At 39.3% G+C, this 20,448-nt stretch overlaps 2 protein-coding genes across 2 annotated transcripts; both read left to right on the top strand.

The window, feature by feature from the left end:
* Positions 1-2,774: 2,774 nt before the first annotated feature.
* spon2b (spondin 2b, extracellular matrix protein) lies at positions 2,775-12,353 on the top strand. The gene is made up of 6 exons (XM_042493596.1): positions 2,775-2,903; positions 4,178-4,448; positions 4,767-4,990; positions 7,073-7,264; positions 7,588-7,774; positions 11,429-12,353. Exons 2-6 carry the CDS (start codon positions 4,214-4,216, stop codon positions 11,605-11,607), a joined length of 1,017 nt encoding a protein of 338 aa, XP_042349530.1. The 5' UTR covers positions 2,775-2,903; positions 4,178-4,213; the 3' UTR covers positions 11,608-12,353.
* Positions 12,354-16,814: 4,461 nt separating this feature from the next.
* On the top strand, positions 16,815-20,141 carry si:ch211-255i20.3 (transmembrane emp24 domain-containing protein 11). The gene is made up of 5 exons (XM_042493843.1): positions 16,815-17,068; positions 17,547-17,638; positions 18,704-18,829; positions 18,962-19,108; positions 19,407-20,141. The coding sequence occupies exons 1-5, from the start codon at positions 16,939-16,941 to the stop codon at positions 19,554-19,556; spliced, it is 645 nt and encodes a 214-aa protein (XP_042349777.1). The 5' UTR covers positions 16,815-16,938; the 3' UTR covers positions 19,557-20,141.
* The last annotated feature ends 307 nt before the right edge of the window (positions 20,142-20,448 follow it).

Here is a 20,448-nt window from a genome sequence, read left to right as displayed (position 1 = left end):
AAAGTGACCACTGAGTAAACTTCAGCGTGTAACTGGACCCTGAGTGAAGACTGTTTTGTCTCCTGGCAGGTCTACCTATCTAAATATCATTAAGAAACCTAACACTATTACAACTACTCATAATTATTTAACTGATCCCTCTGGGGCAATTCATCATTTCAAGGGTCAGAGGTCAGCAGAGCAACAGACCAGGAGTTTGTGGGGATTCAGGGTCTTGACCCAGACTCTGACACAGAGTCTATAAAGGACAGAGTTTCTAACGAATATGGCACCTTGCTGCCTTTTAAGGTGTTATGATACAAATATGCCCGTGGAAACTAAGTGATAATGCAATGTGTTAAGGTGCAAACCATGTACATGTTGTACCTGTGAATCCTCTTCATAGATAAAGCCAGCAGTGTCCCAGGAACCAAACTGAGAGCCACCCACTCATTGCTCATGCTGCTTCCTTCCTCTCATTTTGCTCCACTGCCCTGGATGAAATCGAATACAGTACAGCACTGTTCCTTGAGCACAAGTTATGAGGGTGGTGATGAGTTAACTTTCCCCTTTCAAATGCCACTGACTGAAAGCTGTCTGGACTCTAAAATCTAAACAATAAATCTTGGAAACTGAGAGGTCGATTGAACACAACTGGTTTGTGTGTGAGTATGTTAGTTTGCGTTTGTAAAAAACGTGACCATGTGGAAATCATTAGATGTGGGCTGATTCAGCATGCTGGCACACTTTGTTTTTGCACGTGAGAGTGTGGAGTGTTGTCTGCCACCTCCAGGTTCAGCAAGTCAAGCACTGCACCCCCGACCTCCGCAAACACACACACACACACACACACACACACACACACACACACGCATCACAAACTCTATATAACCTGGCTGAGAGATGAAAGACACAACACAGGATTTGGAAGGAAACAGCAGCTGTTATCACGGCTGCCTGTAGGTGTGATAGTCACACATCACACACTGTTAAACATTACGAGACACACGGCATCGCCTGTTCATGTCCAGTCTAAACCAGTTTTTTACAACAAATGTGACCACAAACACATCATGTTGTTGTTTGTTTACATTACTTCTTGTGTTTATCTTTAGAAAATGGGGGGGACTGCTAGAATTTCCTATTTAAAAGTTAATAATCATGTTGATCATGTGTTGATAATTTAATGCAATGTTTGCTCATTATCCAATTTTTGATTTTGACACTGTAGTTTATATGAGCAACTCTTTTTGGGAACCAACTGTGAAATCTCTAATGCCTGGAGTGTCTACTGTGTTGTACCACCACCAATTTTTTCATCAACATTCTTTTGTTCCTGCAACTGCATTTCGATAAGGAACAATAAGTCGATTTATCAAATAACAGAAAATTTATCAGAAACTACTTTTGTTTATTCAAACTTCTCTAATATGTTTTTGAGACTTTTTTCTGTTTTATGTGATACAAGTTGAAGATCTTTGGGTTTTTGAGGGTTGGTTGTACAAAAAAAGCAATTTTAAGATGTCACTATGTGCTCTGGGAGACATGGCAGGATGTGCAGTTTGTTGGCACATCCACAAGTGATGTTTCAAGCTCATGCTCTAAGAATTGTCAGTCTGAAATCTGATGAATGCTTCTCCCCTCCGGCTGCACAAAAGATCTATACAAACAGCACAGTTTCAAGGTGGACACCCAAGATTACAGTCACCAATTCATTATTTGACTAAATGTCTCACTTTCTGTTCCTGACCTATGGCATTAAGTAATGATACACACGTGAAGTTGACATTTGAGTGCAATTTTGGCATAATTAGCAAGTGAATTTTTGAGGTATGGCCAAAAACATGTTTTGTGAAGCCAGCGACCTCGACCTTTGATCTCTGACCACAAAACTCTAGTTTTGTGATCTCAGTTTTTCGCTGAAATCAAGTGGACATTTGTGCCACATCTGAAGAAACCCCCCCAGGGTGTTCTTGAGATATCACGTTCATGACAGTGAGTATGGGACAGACGGACGGACCTCACCCCATGAGAAACATATTAATTAGTTACAGCCCTCACTACATCACAATGTGACAACTACGTAATTTTACAAAAATGACTGAATGGAAGTGATCTCCTGCCAGGATGGTTGGAAATTTAAAAAAACATGGTGGTGCAGTTTGGAAAATGCTGAAGTATACACAATTTGAAGTAAATGGAATAAATTAAAATGCTAAACCCTGACCGCCTCTTTGTATCTAAAAGCCTCTTATTCCTCGATATTTTGTTGGATGAAGCCTCACCTCGCCTGACTTTATGAGGCTCTGAAAAACACATCAAAGGAGTTATGCAAATTGACTGTGACACGAGCAATATAACCTCCTACATGAGTTAAAAAGCAGTACTGGGACTGGATCTAGCAGCTCAGCTGCAGTTCAAAATCCTGACCAAAAGACATTTAGAGAATTCTAGAAATACATTATTAGCCTCATTAGTCATATTTGTAGATATGGAGACCTACAGCATCACACTGTGAAATGACACTCTACCCACAGAGCTGCACAGGACCCCTGGCAGCGCATCCAGAACTGCTGAACACATTATCCAGTTAATAGGCTACTTAAAACGAGCAGGAGAGAGAGGAGGAGGAGAGAGGAGGAGGGAGAGCCAAAGTCAAAGGGCATGAAGGGGGCAGGGAAGTCACTGACAAGCAGATAAAAAGTACTGAAAGAAAAGTGGAAGAGGGGAGTGGAGCAGGAGGGGGGAAGAAGGGGGGGACCTCCTGAAAGACATAAATAGGCGAAAGAGGACTTGGAGGCTTGCAGTCACTCCTCTCGACAGCCACATCCAGCTGCTCTCCTCTCCCCTCCTCCTCACCTGCAGCCCTCCTCTCCACTCATCTGCTGCAGCCCTCCATTCATCTGGAACTCTGAGCAAAATCAGTGAGTAGTTTCTACACCACATCTGCTTCCTATTGCCACAAAACAGCACAGAGATCCTTACATTAATATCAGCTGCATGAGAGAGGGAAACCAAGTATGCATGCATAATTACTGGCAATTATTTATGCAACAGGGGAATTTTATGCTATCAAGTTTAAGCAAAAACAAATGCAGAGTCAGCAAACAAGTAACAAGGAAGAATGGATGTGACTGACTTTTTATGGATGCAATGGGTTACATTTAGGAGGAATTAGTGTTGCAGTGAAATGCAAATTGCAATAGCAACCACTTTCAATCTTTTAGAATCTAAAATGATAATATTAGGAGCAAATCTTGGTAAGGATAGCAAGTTTATAAACTTTGCATGATGCAGAATGTATATGTTAAGTGGTCTGCTTGGTTAAGCAATGTATTAAAACTGCATATAAGTGCATGCTGTCCATGCATTTAGCTCTTAGAAGCAAAGATGTGCTTCAAACAGAACGGATGCATGGGGACATTTAGCACCAGTGCTCTTCACTTATCACACATATTGACAGAAGAGTCTTTAATCATAATTTTAGAAGAGGCAGGCAGCAGAGAGAAGAGACACACTATTCAAGAATCATTGAAAGAGTTCAGTGAGGTTGCAGGATGAGGAGTGCCATGTAGCTGCTAAACATGATATGATGAGTTATCCAAAGCAAGGAAAAGTCAGCTGGCACATCTGTATCTTTTGAAGCAGGAATGTAGAGCTCACCAGACTGCAACTATGGCAACAACAAACACCAAATGTTCACTATTTGCATCTAGATTAATGCAAGATCTCCCTCTGTCAATCCACAGCTTAAGTTAGTTTACAAGTCTAAACAGTGGAAAAACAGTGGAGTGTGTTTAAATGAGAAATTTTTCCCTCTGACTCACATGCACCACTTGTTAAACTCTGATGCTGCAGCCAGACACTTTGCCCTTTCAGCAATTCTCCTTGTCAGTCTTGTCAAAATGAATGAGAAAAAATGTAAATATTGCAAAGCTTTTAAGTCCACATTGATAGAGTGGATGTCTACAAAAAGAAGTAAAGAAATCTTCTTTGCCAGAATAAAATCTGTTGAATTCTCAGGATAAAGAAATATATGGTTAGCAGCTGCTATAAGTAAATAACACTTCTTAGTGTGTAACATCATCAGAGCAGAAAGTATGAAAAAGTGTGTATTATCTGGTGATTACACCTGTCCACATTTACATCTGAATGACTCAGCTTGATAGAAACATGTCAACTATCTTTTCTCCCTCAGGTCCGTCATCCACACCAAAAATCTGCCTTTTTCATCATGGACACCACAAGGAACATCCTCTCCATCTCTGAGGCACTCTACCACCTGACTGTCTTGATGCTGACTCTGGGTCAAGGAGTTCATTTGATGCCTGTACCTACTGACATCCCCATGTGCACGGCCACTGAAACTGCACAATACAGGCTAACCTTCTCCGGCAAGTGGACCCAAGCAGCTTTTCCTAAACAGTTTCCTGTCTACCGTCCCCCTGCACAGTGGTCAAACCTCATTGGTAAGTGTACGGTAAGCCAGTGGCCAACTGATGGTCAGCAAGTGTGTAATAATAAATTGACAGCATGTGTAAAAGGGAACTACAGACCGAGAAAAATAGTAAATACAAAGAAGAAGAATGTCCTGGTTGGTTGGCAAAAAGGAAGTAAATGGTGGAATAAATGCTTCTTCCCATTGAATGCCACTGATTTTCTCAATACTCCATCTAATAAATTGAAAAATAATGACGACTAATGCAGTCACTATTGATGTTGACAATGACTGCAGACTAATACCAGCTGCAATAGCTGACTTCCTCTCCATCTCTCTCTGCTCGCAGGGGTGACCCACAGTTCCGACTACCACATGTGGCAGCGTAATGAGTTCGCCAGCAACGGAGTGAGGGAGTTTGCGGAGAAAGGCGAGGCCTGGACGCTCATAAAGGAAGTCGAGGCGGCCGGCGAACGCATCCAGAGCGTTTATGGGATCCTCTCCGCTCCCGCTGTTACGGGAGGTACAGGCCAGATGAACACTGAGTTCGAGGTCTTCGCCAGGCACTCCTATGTAAGTCTCTCAACACCTGGTTTTCCTTCCATCTGGGTCAGGGCATATAGTGTGTCAGAGGACTTTTTCTGAAGGTCATTACGTGACAAGGTGACGAGATGCTCCCCTTAGCCTGGGTCAGGTTAAAGGTTAAAGGGTTTCCTTAAAATGTTTCCAATCTTCACATGCAGTTTTAGCCATTATTCTTATCAGGCATAATGTTTTGCCACCAACACACACAGCTCTGCAAACAAGTGCGCAGATCATGCAGATTTCAGTTTGACTGTGTTATAAACAGATTAATTAGAAGTGAAAATGGAGGCTTTAGTGAGAATTATCTCCCCAATCATATGTTGTAAACTTCCACTGCATTTAACAAGGGTCCGAACTGGTACAACTTTGAATCCCATACCATTAAAATGGACATTTTGTGTGTATTTGCCTTTAAAATAAGTTTTGTACATAGAGTGGAGTGCCGTTACCCCTGTGAACTCTGTTGTGAAGTTATTTACACTGAGGTTGTTGCATAATCCCAACACAACAATTGTGACTAACAACAGCCAAAACTATAAAAGTGAAACCAATGTTGTAAAAAACCTAGAAACTATCTAACATTTTCATCAAAACAGTTAATGCCACCATAAAACCAGCTCCAGACGGTTTTTCCACCCAAAAGAGAGTTTCCCAGATGTACCAACCCTAATTTATGGCTGTAAAAATTATGTAAAACTCTGCAAAAGTTGGCTATTAAACTTCCGAGTGATGAGTCTCTGGGTAGGTCATAAAGTTTAAGGACACATCTCCCCAAACACAATGTTAGGCTTGGACAAGAGACGAGACAGAGTGAGAAGTCCAGAGTGTGGTTTCGAGGTGAGAGAAAAGGAAGAAAGGCCAGTTGGAGACAGAAGATGCTCACCAACACAAAACAAACTGTACTCTGGTACTTACGTAACACCACATGTGTATGGAGGAGGGTGAGTTATTGGATCATGAATGAGGCTGAAGACTACAAGTATGAAAATGAAAAAATCTGGACATGAAGTGAGTCCAGTTAGAAAGAAGTGATTTTACCAGACCTCTGTAGCATCTCAATTTCAGGCCAACAGCTCCACGCTATATAAGCTGCTACTAGCGTAACACACAAAAATGTTAAACCAAACTGTCAGTGGTTGAGTTGCATTGTGGGTAATGTAAGCAACAAGAATGCATGGAATAAAATAAGACTATGGGGAAGCAAAGTCCCCTCCCTTCCAGGTTTCATAAGTACCATGGTTACATTTTTTGAAACCCTTTGAATAGTAGCATGAATTACAAATGCTGATTTTCTATTTAAAAGATAATTAATAACATCACCAACATCAGCTAGCAAGCTAACTATGTAGTCTATCGATGTTCCACACACAAATGTAACGTAATCTTATGAGGTCACTCCTGTGACTTGTGTAGCCTGTCTAATTTTCTGTTTTTACTATCTTATATCTCAATCTGCAACTTAAAATTAGGTTTTAAATTCACAAAAATCATATATGTAATTCATTGCACAATTTGAATGGGATTAAAAGGTTATTTGTCTCTCGCCATTTACTACTGTACATATTTTTCCAAAAAGATTGTATGGTGGTCTACCAAAGGGGGGGGGGGGGGGTTTAAAAAATTCCTATTTGACTAACTTCCAAAGGAATCCAATTATTTGACGCAGTCAGCTTAAAAGAGTAATATAAATGGATCCATCCTGTGAATGGATATTGATGAATATGAATGTGCAATGAATACAAGCATTGTAGCTTTCATTTCCATTTGTAATATAACTAAAAAGGATTTCAACTCAAAGCACAATAACCCATTTCTTCCTCTGTGGCTTCAATCGATGGTCCAACTGACATAACATGAGGTTAAACAGATACAAACCACTACAACCAGATCATATATGATGACATAAAACAACAACCCTTTTCCTTTCTCTTTCCCACTCATGTCTCTCTTCTTCTCGCTCTCATTATCAACAACTCTTACTCTGGCCTCCTCCTCACATCCCTCTCTTTTTTTTCCCTCTCTATGCTTCATCTGCCTCCCCACGCTCTACTTCCTCCTCTATATCTGCAGCTGTCGTTCATTGTGCGTCTCGTTCCAAGTCCGGACTGGTTTGTGGGTGTGGAGAGCATTGACCTGTGTGACGGCGACCACTGGAAAGAGAATGTGTCTCTGGAGCTTTTCCCGTACGACGCAGGAACCGACAGCGGGTTCACCTTCTCTTCTCCAAACTTTGAGACCATCCCGCAGGACAAAATCACACAGGTAAGGCAGCCTGAGCCAAGTGCTATATCCATCAATCCAAAGCCAAAAGTCACTAATCATGTTAACAGGGGCATAAACTTAACGTTGCTTGATAAAACCAGCATTAGCATGTAAATGCATATTGTTTTATACAGTTTTTGTGTGTGAAGAAGAAGCAAAATCATGGAAATTTTGTGTCTACTGTGTTGTTTCTCCCTGGATGAGCTATTATGTACCCCAAATTAACACAAAAAGATCTTATACCAGAAATTATGTATTCCTTTCACTTTATTAAAAGGATGCTGCCATAAACTGTTATCCCTTGTCCATTTCCCCCTCCATAGATCACTTCGTCCTTCCCTAGCCACCCAGCTAACTCCTTTTACTACCCCCGCCTGAAGCACCTGCCCCCCATCGCCAAGGTAACGCTGACCAAGATAAAGAAGACCAATCAGATCATTAGTCTGCCTGTGGAGCCCACCCAGTCCAACCAGCTGCCTACAGGGAACGAGATTGAGGACACGCTCATAAGTAAGTCTGAAGAGCATGAATACTCACTTACATGAATTTCACACTGGCTAAAATATGTTAAGAGTATAAGGTACTTGTAGGATAGCAGTAATCCCAAAAAAGGAAACTCCACAAGGTACCTTTAAAGGTTTAGTTTGGGTCTTTCAAAGTGGGATTGTATGGGGTACTTTTCCATAGACAGTGGATTACCTACAGGAGATGTCTGTCGGCACGCCCCCAGTTTGGAGAAGCAGGCAGGAGTACAGCCACAGAAGCTGAGCGATGTACTGCTATAGACAGGGGCAGCAGCAAAATGTATTTTAGCCACCCAAAAAAGGCCCCACCCACTAAAAAGCATTATCAGTTTAACTGGGAAATTTTCCCAAACTTAACCTTGATGTCAGACAATGATTTCTGTCATATTGCTCTCTTCAAAGCCAGACTCCACTGAGGAAAAACAGTAATTTTACCTCGCAGAACACGTTAACTGCTGATGTATTTCTGCCTAAATCAATTAGTTTGTGTTATTGTGTGACGCTGGTGTTTAAAAGGGTTACATCAGATTCATCAAAGTCATACAACAACACAAACAAAGGAGCTGATCGAAGCAGCTGTAGACGTGTTAAGCACGGTAAAGTATCTTCTTTTGTTAATGGAGTCTGGTGGCTTCGATGAGAACATAGATGGGGAATTCTTGTATTCTAGACTTTATTCTAATAAAATCACAGTTTGTTTCTTATAAAATTACTATTTTTTCACATAAAATTACTGCTTTATTCTTGTAATATTGCACGTTTATTTTCATAATCGTACTACCAATTCCCCCAAAATATTAGGATTAAAAAAAAATAATGTCACGACTTTATTCTCAAAGTCTTCAAAAAAAAAAAAAATTTCCACTCAATGTGGCTCCATTATAAGAGGCATGCCGAAAACCATCAACTGCATGTAATACACTGACTATGGATAAGTACTTACAATAATACAACCCCACTTCCTTTAAGTACGACACCAAAATGTCATATAGCAAAATGTGACTATTTTGGAGGTATAAGATAAAAACTCCAAAAAACAAATATTTGCACATATGCATAGTCTGCATAATATGATCAACATGTAAACAGGGTTTGCATCCACCATTGCTATCCTAATCTGCTTCCCACCATTCCTCGTGCACTAATCAAACAATTTACACATTCAAAAGAAAATAAATGTATTAGCACTAAATTGTGCAAAAAAGAACAGAGCTTAGGTCTTCTGCTGACTCAAATGAAAGCATTTGGGAACCATTACAGGCCACACACAAACTCAATTACTTTCAACCAGAAACCAGAGAGAAGTGAGTGCAGGGCATCTGAAAATGCCAGGGGCACATCTGGCAGCCAGTGGAAAACTAAAGAGGAGAGACCAAGAAAGTGAAAGAGCATTTAAAGAAAACTATACGAAGAAACTGTACAGTTTCGGTCATGACCCAAAATAGGATGCAGACGCGCATGTTTTTACAAGATCTAGATCTATAAGGTGAAGCTGGATTTACTTAATGCTGGTTCCCAGACTGTTAAAATTTAAGAGTCCCTGTTGTACAGATTAGTGGTAAAAGTAAAAAAAAAAAAAAAAAAGCCCAACTGCAAGTAAGACAGCTTGGAAAAATAAAGATGAAGAGTGTGTCAACGTCAAAGAAGGGCCAACAATGCAGTTCTCAAACAACCTGCCTGTGTGACTGATTTTCTCCAAGGAGGAGAAAATAACCTTTTATAAAAACACAATTCACCACAGAAAGTCTAAACAGATGACTTGACCAGCGAGGGCGGGACAAAACAAAACAGATAGTGTGTCAGCAGTGGAGCTGACAGTGCGGCCATCAGATTCAGTGTTCAGGGTGACTGTAAAGGTTTGACTCAGCATCACAGACTACACGTCTGTTCCCCTGACTACATATCAACAAACAGCAGCGAGGGGCCAGGAATCTGCTGGGGTTTCCTGCCTTGATCCCAAAGCTCCATCCTACCCCTCCGTCAGTTTATCCTTTTCTTCCCTCCACTAATCCCTTCATCTCTTTTATGCCTCGAGACACAACTTTCATAACAGATTAGAAATCACCTCCTCTGGATTGAATGTGAAAAAGATAAATCACATTTGCTTCATACAGAATTATATCACCTTCCGTCTGTCCTTAATGGACACACAAGGTGAAGAGAGATTTGACGTGCTTGATCCAACTCTCCATCCGACCGTCCATCCATGTAGCTTCCGTACCGCCTCCCATCCTTCTGCTTTTCTACTCTTACATTGAAAACTAAAGTCTGTGATATATATCAGCTGTACGCAAGCTCACAAGGTTGGCTGAGGTGGGCCGGCAAGTTCAAGATTTTAGAGAGAGGCAGAATGAAAGCAAGAAAAAAAGAACATGATGTAACAGAGGACTTCAGCATGATTATACGATATGATACAAAACATCTTTGTCAGTTTACACTGATTCATTTTGCGTCCTTAGACAGCTCCTCTCAAGTTCACACACAAACTAGACATACGATTTTATTTTTACCAACACATTTCCATGACTTTTCCACCACTATGAGGCAAATTTTAAAAACCATTGATACTCCTTATCGATTCTTTTTCATTACTATATAACAGCTTTTTTATAAATATATTCTTCAAGGAGATAACAAATTCAGAACAGGATAAGAACTGAAAATTTTAATATACCTAAGGGACTGTTCATTACTTATGAGAGGGAACGGGAGGTGCAAAAAGAGGTAGGCATGTCAATTGTTTTCAAAACAGAAATTATCGTTGGATTTTCAAATTTCCAACAGTCCTTGGGCACATCCTGAGTTATTATACAGGTTTGTAAAACAGATTTCCATGACTTTTCCAAAACGTTCAGGATATGTTAAGTTTTCCAAAACTTTTCATGTTTTTCAAACTTTACACCCCACATGACCATGAAACGCATCACATAATATCGTCAGTTTGGGATCTTACTTTGCAGCACACTTACTTTGGTTTGGTAAGAGGATAGACCGATGTATAAACGATTTTTCCAACCTGTTGCGTTTACATGAAAGGGCTCTGAATTACCTGTTTGAGGGCAGAAGTTACTATTCTCTGTTAAAAAAGGAAGCATCAGCAGAAATGCTGTTAGCAACACAGACCATGCTCTATTTACAGTTGAGGCGCCTTTCAGCACGGCTCTAAATCTCTTTCTGCTGCAGTTGACTCATTAGGTGGTAGCACTGTTGGCTGTGAGGCAAGGCTAAACTGACAAAAAGCAAGCACAGTCAGCAAAGCCTCACTCTATAAATGAAGAAAAAAAATTCAGAGTCATAATTAAACATATCTCCAGGAGCCCAACTGCTGCCAAGAGTCTATAACGAGAAGCTATGGGTTCATAAAGAGCTGCGCACACAGCATGCCACTATTCTTGTAAATTCCTTTTATTATTTTATTCACTTTTTTAAAGACAAATTAGGGTTGAAGGGCAGAGATTTCCTCTGTCATGACTAATTCCTCTCCATTCTACTCAAACCAATAAAAACTCACAAATGTCAACCACCTCCTAACAATAAAAGTACAGTATAATGAAGGAGGAGAAAAGACATTCCCATGCAAGAAAGCAAAACTCTTACAAAGCAAGCCTAAATGATAACAATGCCTCTCCTCTCACTGCAGATACCCCTCTGGACTGCGAGGTGTCAGTGTGGTCTCCTTGGGGCTTGTGCAAAGGCAAGTGCGGAGACTCAGGCGTGCAGCACCGCACACGCTACATCATCATGCACTCAGCCAACAACGGATTAGCCTGCCCCCTGCTGGAGGAGGAGAGGAAGTGCTTCCCAGACAACTGTTTATGACTAGGCCAGGAAAGGAGGGAAAAGAAAGAGAGGAAGGAGAGGAGGGACAAGAAAGAGAGAAAAGCCAGGAAAGGGAGGAAAGGACGAAGGCGGCGAAACAACAACAAAAGGTCTGCGACGTATTCACATGAGGCATAAACATGATGATTCCCTTATTTCCTCCCTGACTGTTCTCTCTGTCTGTGGAAATAATTAATTGTTTGAGTGTTGAACGGCAGAAAAAGTCTCATCCTCAAGTTGTTTTGATATATCTGACAGCACCAGAGAGGTGTAGTTTGGCAAAATAGCTATTAGACACCGTTTAAGTTTTGGCAGATTATCATAACTGTCTGGGGGACAGAGCAATGCTGTTTTAAACACACATTTTTGCATTTGTTTGCCCACAGTGGATTATAACTCCCAGTAGCTCTGATCAAGCGGATTTAGAAATAAATCCAAATAAATAATACTTAAGATCTAAAATCCCTATATCCAGGAAAATCCGAAAAATATCAGCTCTGGCACTGGGGAAAACATGACGCTTCAATTGTTCCATCAGCAGAAGTGAAATAATACAATCACAGTCAATATCCCCACATTCAAAACATGATGTTTAGACATTGTGGTTGTTCTCCTTAAGACAAAGAATATATTTATTGACAGGATTTTAACCTGTAGTGTACAGTATATCAAATCTGAAAGTAAAAAGATGTATGCCTTTATGTTATTGAGACATTAGTTCTGGGGTTTTTTTTGTAAAAAATGATAAAAATGTACCAAAAAAATGTGTTTTCTGTATGATCAATAAAGTGTAAATATATCTTAATGTATTGTGACCTCATTGACAAAGAAATGGTCTGAAGAAAGATACTAGATTATGTATACATAGAGTATTGATTTCTAAATTCACACAATAGATAGATTATGTCCCTTCGGAAATTCAGGGACCTCTTTTCCATCATTGAGTAGACTGACAACATCTAACTAAGTTACACATATTTTAGGGCTGTCAGTGTTAATATATTGAAAATAAAATGGCTTCTGTGGGTACCCATGATTCCCCCCTTTACAGACATGCCCACTTTATGCTAGTCCCATGCAGTTTTTTGCTGTAATCTGATTCCTAATCAAGACAATCTGATTACAATTTCTTGTCAATAGGCAGATACACATACACACATGCATATATATTTATATAAACAAGAAAATGAATAAAATACTGAGCTATAGACGTATGTACTATAGGTATTTATAGCTGTGGGAGTCACTTGTGGGATCAGGACCCCCAGGTTGGGAACTAGTGTCTTACAAAAACTGTCAGATAAATAAAAAGACAATTATGATACCACTGACAACACCAACTGCACCAAAAGCAACAGAAAACCTCATCATTTTTATAGACCTATTCATGACATGTCACTGAAGTGCTCTACATATCTATAGGTTCAGCTGTCTGGTAATCAGCTGCCCTTTCCACCACTCAAAACTCACAAGTCATCATAATACTAAACACAACAACAATTGTGAGTGTAATTATTTTACTTGATAAATATTAGAATGAGTCTTTAGCGTCTGTGCTCAGTGCACTGTTTGACCTTTAAATCTGAACCACACATTTGGGCTTACTTACAGTTGGGATCCTACTAACACTCAAGCTTCAAGATCAAATTGAGTGTTGAGAGAAACGCTCGCAACTGGATGACCCAGGTTCAAGCCCCGGAGTTGGCTATGATTTGCCCTGATGAAGTGTTGGTGATAAAACTGATGAATGTGCTCACCAACTATTTAAATCAGTTCACCAAATGTTGATTTAGCTCACAAGGCCTGAAATCTTGCAGAGTGAACTTCACGCTTGGATGTCCAGTGCAGCACATCCCACTATGAGGCGGGAGTCCCATTTAATAGGCAGAACAGACACTAGTTACACGTAAAGTGACCTCTTTTTCTTGGCAGAATGATAAAACACAAATTGAAATGGATTGAACAAAAAAAAAAAAAAACAGAACGATATTGGCATAAATACGTAAAACAGATCAAATTACTTTAGACCCCCCCTCCTCCCTTTCCACCAAGCAACATAGAAAGCACACTACAGATGACAGATTGAACAGCAATAAGAACTGAACATCTGGTTCATGAGGGAGCTCCTTGGAAAATTACTGAGACAGAGAAACAGGAGCGGATCCAGTTTTTGACTTTCCTTAACGGTACTTTAATTCGCTAAGTCACAGAGCAGTAATGCGTGTGAATCATATGCTAAGTATACAATTTTATATGATGAAAAATACAGTATAGCATCAATGTACAACAAGGTATTTTAATGCCATACCAACTAGATTTCTAGGAGCTTGTTTTGGTATGCTAAGGATTCATTAAAAAAAGTAAGAATGAGCATATCTTGTGCTACTCTGCAATAATATTATATAGCATGCAACAAGATCAATACTGTTGCCACATAAAATGCTTTCAAAATGGCAGAGGGAAATGATGTCTGAACTGGTGGTGTAAATATAGCACTATGTGGTTCAGAGTGAATTGCAGATTAATGATATGATATTGGAATAAATTACAGAGACACAATATAAATCCTCTGCAATTTAAGTCTGAATCTACTCTTTTAATGCCAGCTTTATGAAACATTGATTTAGTGTTCACACTTTCTGTTAAACCACTGAAGTGTGGGAGGAGAAGGAAATCTGACTCTTGCTTACTTAAAGTAATAAAAACTTTTGCAGATGCTAAATATGAGAAGGGTTGATTCTGTGTGTGGGGGTGAGAGGGTTTTAAGTGACCTCCTCTAAGGTTAGCACATGGCAACTATTGTATGTAATGCTTCGGAGTACAATTTCCACTCAATTTCCAAAGACATTTGAACCCTCTTTCATACCGTAACACACACTGTGACACTTCTTACTGCTTAAAAGTTTAGAAAGTGAACACCAGATTTTACTAAAATGAATAAGAAATAAGTCAGTAAAGCCTCATTTCCACTGCACAAAAAACCCGCTACCACAATGTAATGGGAATATGTATGATTGGCATTGACATCCGGGTCAAATGACTCTTCAGTAGACAAGGGCTTTTATCGCCTCTGGCTCTGTTCGCCATCGATGGGAACACAACACCCAGGTGAACGTGATAATTTTGGGTCTCAAACCGGCAAGGTGCAATGATGCACCAGCACTAGTTACCCTCCATCTCCTCCTAAGCTGCACTCAAACATCAATCAAAATGAGTCTACACCAAGTTTGAAAGACAGACTGAATAAGTAAGAGATATATAAAGAAAAGTAACCACTGAAAAGTTTCCACAGACTTCTGTTCCTGCTGCTGTCTATTGTTTCTACCATATTTTTTCCATTTCTACCTTTTTTTTCTCCCCTGGCTTTTTTGGGGGGAGTTTTTCCTTAGGCAATGTGAGGGTCTAAGGACAGAGGGATGCCGTATGCTGTAAAGCCCTCTGAGGCAAATTGTGATTTATGATAATGGGCGTTTAGAAATAAAAATTAACTGGACTGAACTTGACTTTTTAACCTTGTTAACTTGTTCTCCATGTCTGTGACGTCGCATGGACACACCAACAAAACAACCCAAACACACACACACACACACACGGGAGGCAGGCTCGTGTGCTGCAGCAGAGTGGTCACAGGCAATGGGAATGTATCCTACTGTTTATATCTAGCAGGTTTACCCGTGTTTGAAAAACCTGCGTGTATGTCAGGAAAGGGGTGTAAGATAAGTGAGAAGTGCATGTATCTAATTTGTCAAGATTAATAATCAATCACTGTACTACAGTAGAGTGTCCTCCCCTGGAGGAACACCAAGACAGATAAACACTTTCAATTGTTCGTCTTGCATTAATGTAGTAAAAGTAGAGCACTTGGACTTGGCTCTGCAGTAAAAATAAGTTTGCTGCAGTATTAAACTACAATAATGTTTTCACAGTTATACTCCTCTGCCAACCAGTCCAGTTAAGAGTTTACATCCTTCCAGACTCATATCATATGTAGCCATGACAGAAGAGAATTCTTCAAATATGAATGCTGCTGCGAAGACGCTACAAAATCTAAAAACAAAGATGCTTCATAAACATCTTCATCCTGGCAGCAAAGAAGGTCTACACAATAACCACAGTTTCAAGTAAGGGTGTCACAATACCTCAATCTAGATCAATAAATCGATTCAAAGATTAACAATCGAGTATTATCAATGTAAAGTGAAAACATTGATACATATCGTCCTTTTTAAGATTCACCTTTGTAAATTCCCATGGCACATCTATGTCACCATATCCATCCAAGCACACCTCCTTCCAAAACATTTAAAGAATGCTGGCAGCCAAGAAAAAGAAAATGAAAAAATTTACTAAATTGTTGTCCAAAGAAAAATTAAATCGGATAATGATGAAAACTGTGATTTGCACCCTGATTTCGAAATGAACACCCAAAATTAGTGTCAACAATTCAGTATCCAAACAAATGTCTTTCGTTCTGTTCCTATGACACTGAATAATGGCCAGAAAAGTGTTTGTTTTTACAGAACATTATGATGTCAAAGTGAAAATGACCTTTGACTTAATGTATATAAAATGTCATCACGTCATCCTTAATCCCGTTAGACATTTGTGTCAAATTTTGTCATAATTGGTGCATGTGTTCTGGAGTTATGGCCAAAAATGTGTTTTGGGAAGCACAGTCCTTTTCCCCTTTGACCAGCAAAACACAGTCGGTTCATTCTTGAGTCCAAGAGGATATTTGTGCCAAATTTGAGGAAATTCCCTTCAGGAATTCTTGAAATTTTACATTCACAAGAATGGGAATAAACAGGTGGACAACACGAAAACATAATGCCTCCAGCCACAGCTGTGGCAGGTGCAGAGCCAAAACAAGTCCACTACAACACAAACATCATCATGTTCACCCCGTGTCCCAAAGCTCTTACATTATTATATAAATTGGTAGATATTTTCTGTATCATGGTGATAAAAAATATTGCAAGTGCCACCATGCTACTCCTGCTTCCAAGCACACTGTTGGATTATCTGTATCTACTGCAAGTTAACCAGCTCCAGTCAATCATTATTCTTAGCAGCTTGGCTATTGGCTCCCAGTTTAACCAGTCACAAAACGACCGCAATGTCTCGTCACCCACAGCAGCACCTGTGAGTTTCTCACACTCAAACTGTCTCACTTGAAGCCTTTCACTCTAAATGTAGGCTATAGAGCATGTGTATTTTGCTATAGTCGATGAAAAATACCTCAATCTCGACAAAAAAAGGTCAACTGGAACTACAGGCCAAACATTTGTCCCTCAATTGTATTGTAACTTAATAGTTCATTGTTAACTGAAAATGGGTTTGCGAGGCACTGGCTTTCTCCTCCAGTGTTACCTGATGTTGGCAGCAGCCATGTATTTTGATCTCGGGGAACAGGAGGAAAAATGCATCATCGAGGAGATTCCTGAAGACATGCTGGTCAACGGTGAGTCCTGGAGAGGGAATATTCCTCCTGAGTGTCGTTTACAATCTCAACAGAGGTAATGAATGTGGAATTAGATTTGGAAAACTGTATTGTAAATTGCCACGTGATTGTTCAATTACACAGTAATGTAATATGTACCTCAAGGACAGTTCGTCTCTTATTTCAGTGAGTGTAAAAGCCATTTATGACTTTCAAACTGCGCGCTGCTTCAACAGCAGCAGACAGCCATTAAAAAAAGAGTTTTTGCATTTGGGTAACGTAAGTTTAAACAGTAACATGTCGAGGAATATATGCTAAATACTGCATTATGTATAAACATTGAATTTTATTAATTTAAAAAAAAATCCCAATATAAAATGCAGAATTTTTATTCACTCTTCACGCTTAATCTAATGCTTATCACTTATAATGGAAGCTTGATAATGGCTTTGACTTCTACTCTGTGTGACTGTGTATGTGAACGCCCTCGTACCTTTAGGTTATTTCTTGTTGGAGCCCTGGGATATGAAGGCGTTCACCAACTCCCCTCACCTCGGCGTCACTGTGACAGTCAGAGACCCAAACCATGAGGTACTGCACTCACAGGAGAGGTTAATCACCACATTCAATATAACATGTGCTTGCTGGTTTCCCCATTCAAACCAAACTCAGACAAGGATGAAATGCATTTAACACAGTGTTACTTAAGATCAGTGATGCACATTTTGATTGACAAGAACTTAAATGACTAACACTGTTTCCTGTTATTGTACAATATAACATCAGTCTCATGCCTCAGATTTAACTTTGTACCAGCAGTATTCAAATCATTCATCATATAACCATTTAGAACCTGGACATCAGTTTTGTTGTGCTGTGTCCAGATGCCTTTCACAAGCATTAAAACCTCTGAAACCTGAGAAAAGTGGTTTGATTTCTTTTGGAAACATGGGGAAAAGGGCAATCAGCAACTTGGCAAGAAATTTCCAGAAACTGTAAGGAAAAAAAAGTAAAAAGTAAAAGGTAGTGAGAATATGGCTTGAAAATTAGACGTGGATGTATAAATATTTATTTTATTTTTTGCATTTTCTTAAGTTCATATTTTGTCTCCTTTTTTATCTTTTTCCTCTCTTTTTTTTACTTATCTGGTGATTTTCTTGTACCTTTTTTGTTTTGCTTTTTTGAACTAATTTCTTGCTAATTTTGGGTCAATTTCTTGTTACGATGCTCGTGTGTTTGAAAGACATTAATTCAATTTGCTCAGGTTTCAAAGGGTCAAGACAAAGTTGTGATACCGCAAGTAGAAAACACTCAAATACAAGTAAAAGTCCTGCAATCAAAATTTGACTTGATCAGTGATGTAGGTTTGTATATGGGACTTTTTTCTAAGATTTTTGTTTTGTGCAAATCTGTAATAGAAACCCACCTATTCAATTTAAATTCAAATTAAACATTTTTTCAATGGCAAGAAGAAATGAGCATGAATGAGAGAATCTACCATTTATCACTGACTCCTTTTCAGACGCTAACCCACCACTTCCTCTTCCTCAGCACTCCACTGACGAAAAAGAACTAAAATTAACAAAACCATGTCTCAATTTTGTTGTTCCATCACTGAAAAAATGTTGGCCTGACAGTGTCTTTCCTGCTCTCTAGGTTGTGATGTCCAAACGCTACGGTAAATTTGGTAAATTTACCTTTACGGCTCATGCCTCTGGTCAGCATTACCTTTGCTTCCAAACCAACTCCACAAGGTTTTCTGTCTTTGCTGGAGAGAGGATGGTGAGACCTAGACAAATAGAAAATTAATTTGAAAAAAGAGGGAGAAAATCAGCAACACATACAATATTACAAATATTATATTGAATCCTCTTTTTTTAAATAATGCCTTTTTTCCTCGATTGTGCTATACAGAAGCTACATTTGGACGTTCAGATGGGAGAGCACTCGATTGACCCCAAAAAAGACAAGACAAAAGACAACATGGAAATTCTGGAGAACAGCATCAGACACCTCATAGATCAGATGATGTACATCACCAGGCAGCAGGAGTACCAAAGGGTAAATATCTACAGTATCAGTACTGTGTACAGTAAATGTGAGTAGCTACATCACGCAACGGGGAGCTCAGAGGAGCAGTGGGGTACCTGCTGATATGAAATCAGCGATATACTGGGTGATAGAATATGAGTTCAGGTAGAGGGTTAGCCACCACTAATGTATGTTTCTGATATTCACATTTAGTGCTTATTAGGATTACAGCAAAGTAAATCATACTGTATGCCATCTGACAAGTGATCTTATAACTACTCATTACACATTTGTTTTTGAATGGATTATATTTCTGTCTATTATTCAGGAGAAAGAGGAGGTGTTTCGTCAGATCAGTGAGGATACCAACAGTAAAGTGCTTTGGTGGGCCGTGGTGCAGACCTCTGTGTTGCTGTCGGTTGGATTTTGGCAGATAAAACGACTCAAAGACTTCTTCATCGCCAAGAAGCTGGTCTGAGGATGACCTCTGACCTGTAAGCTCAAGCCAGATGACCTTAGAGCATGTTCCACCCACACTTGTTTATATACTGCAACAACTATACTATGCCAAACACTTAGAAATTAAAAGCTCTCTTTTCTTGTTGCAGCTAGTGAAATGTACATGGCATATAGGATTACAAATAATGTATGGATCAAATTGTGAAATTCTATGGATGTGAGACATTAAAAAACAATAACAATGCTTTTAAAATGTTGTTTGGATTTGATGTGGACTATCTTACCAAAACGACACTGTTACCTTTAGAGACTGTACTTCATTTATTAGAGCAGGGGATTGGCATTTCTCCTTGAACCTTTCTGAGTGACTGAGGTAAATACATGACCCTTCCTCCACCATAAATAATATTGTTTTACAGTTTCGGCTTATGATAAATGGTGTGATTTTGGAGGGTTGGTTTTTTTTTTAAGAAAACATGCCTTTGAAAACCTATTTGCAGGTTTTGAGATTCTAAGGTTATTTTAAATATATACAAAATACAGCCATTTAAGTTCTAATGTCTCAACCCTAATCCATATTAAAATACATTATTCCCTCCCCTGTTTCGCAACCCCCAACATTGCAGGAAAATTAATGAAATTAATTAACGCACTTTGTGTAAATAATAAAAGTAATTTGAATGAGTTTTTTGTGATTATTTCCCTATTCTTAACAATGAGCAAATTAATTTAACAGCTGTTTTTTGCATTACTTCCCTCATGTTCATGTATTTAGCTAATTGTGAAAAAAGTTTATTAAGAGGTGTAAATAGTTCATCTAACAGCGATAGTCTTATATGTGTAGAAAATTAGCTTGCTAGCTAGCTAGATAACATTACGCTCTGTTAGCTAATGTAAACACACGAACGACG

The sequence above is a fragment of the Plectropomus leopardus genome, chromosome 9 (assembly GCF_008729295.1).
Source record: "Plectropomus leopardus isolate mb chromosome 9, YSFRI_Pleo_2.0, whole genome shotgun sequence".
Lineage (NCBI taxonomy): Eukaryota > Metazoa > Chordata > Actinopteri > Perciformes > Serranidae > Plectropomus > Plectropomus leopardus.
This window is presented reverse-complemented; position numbering and strand designations above follow the sequence as displayed.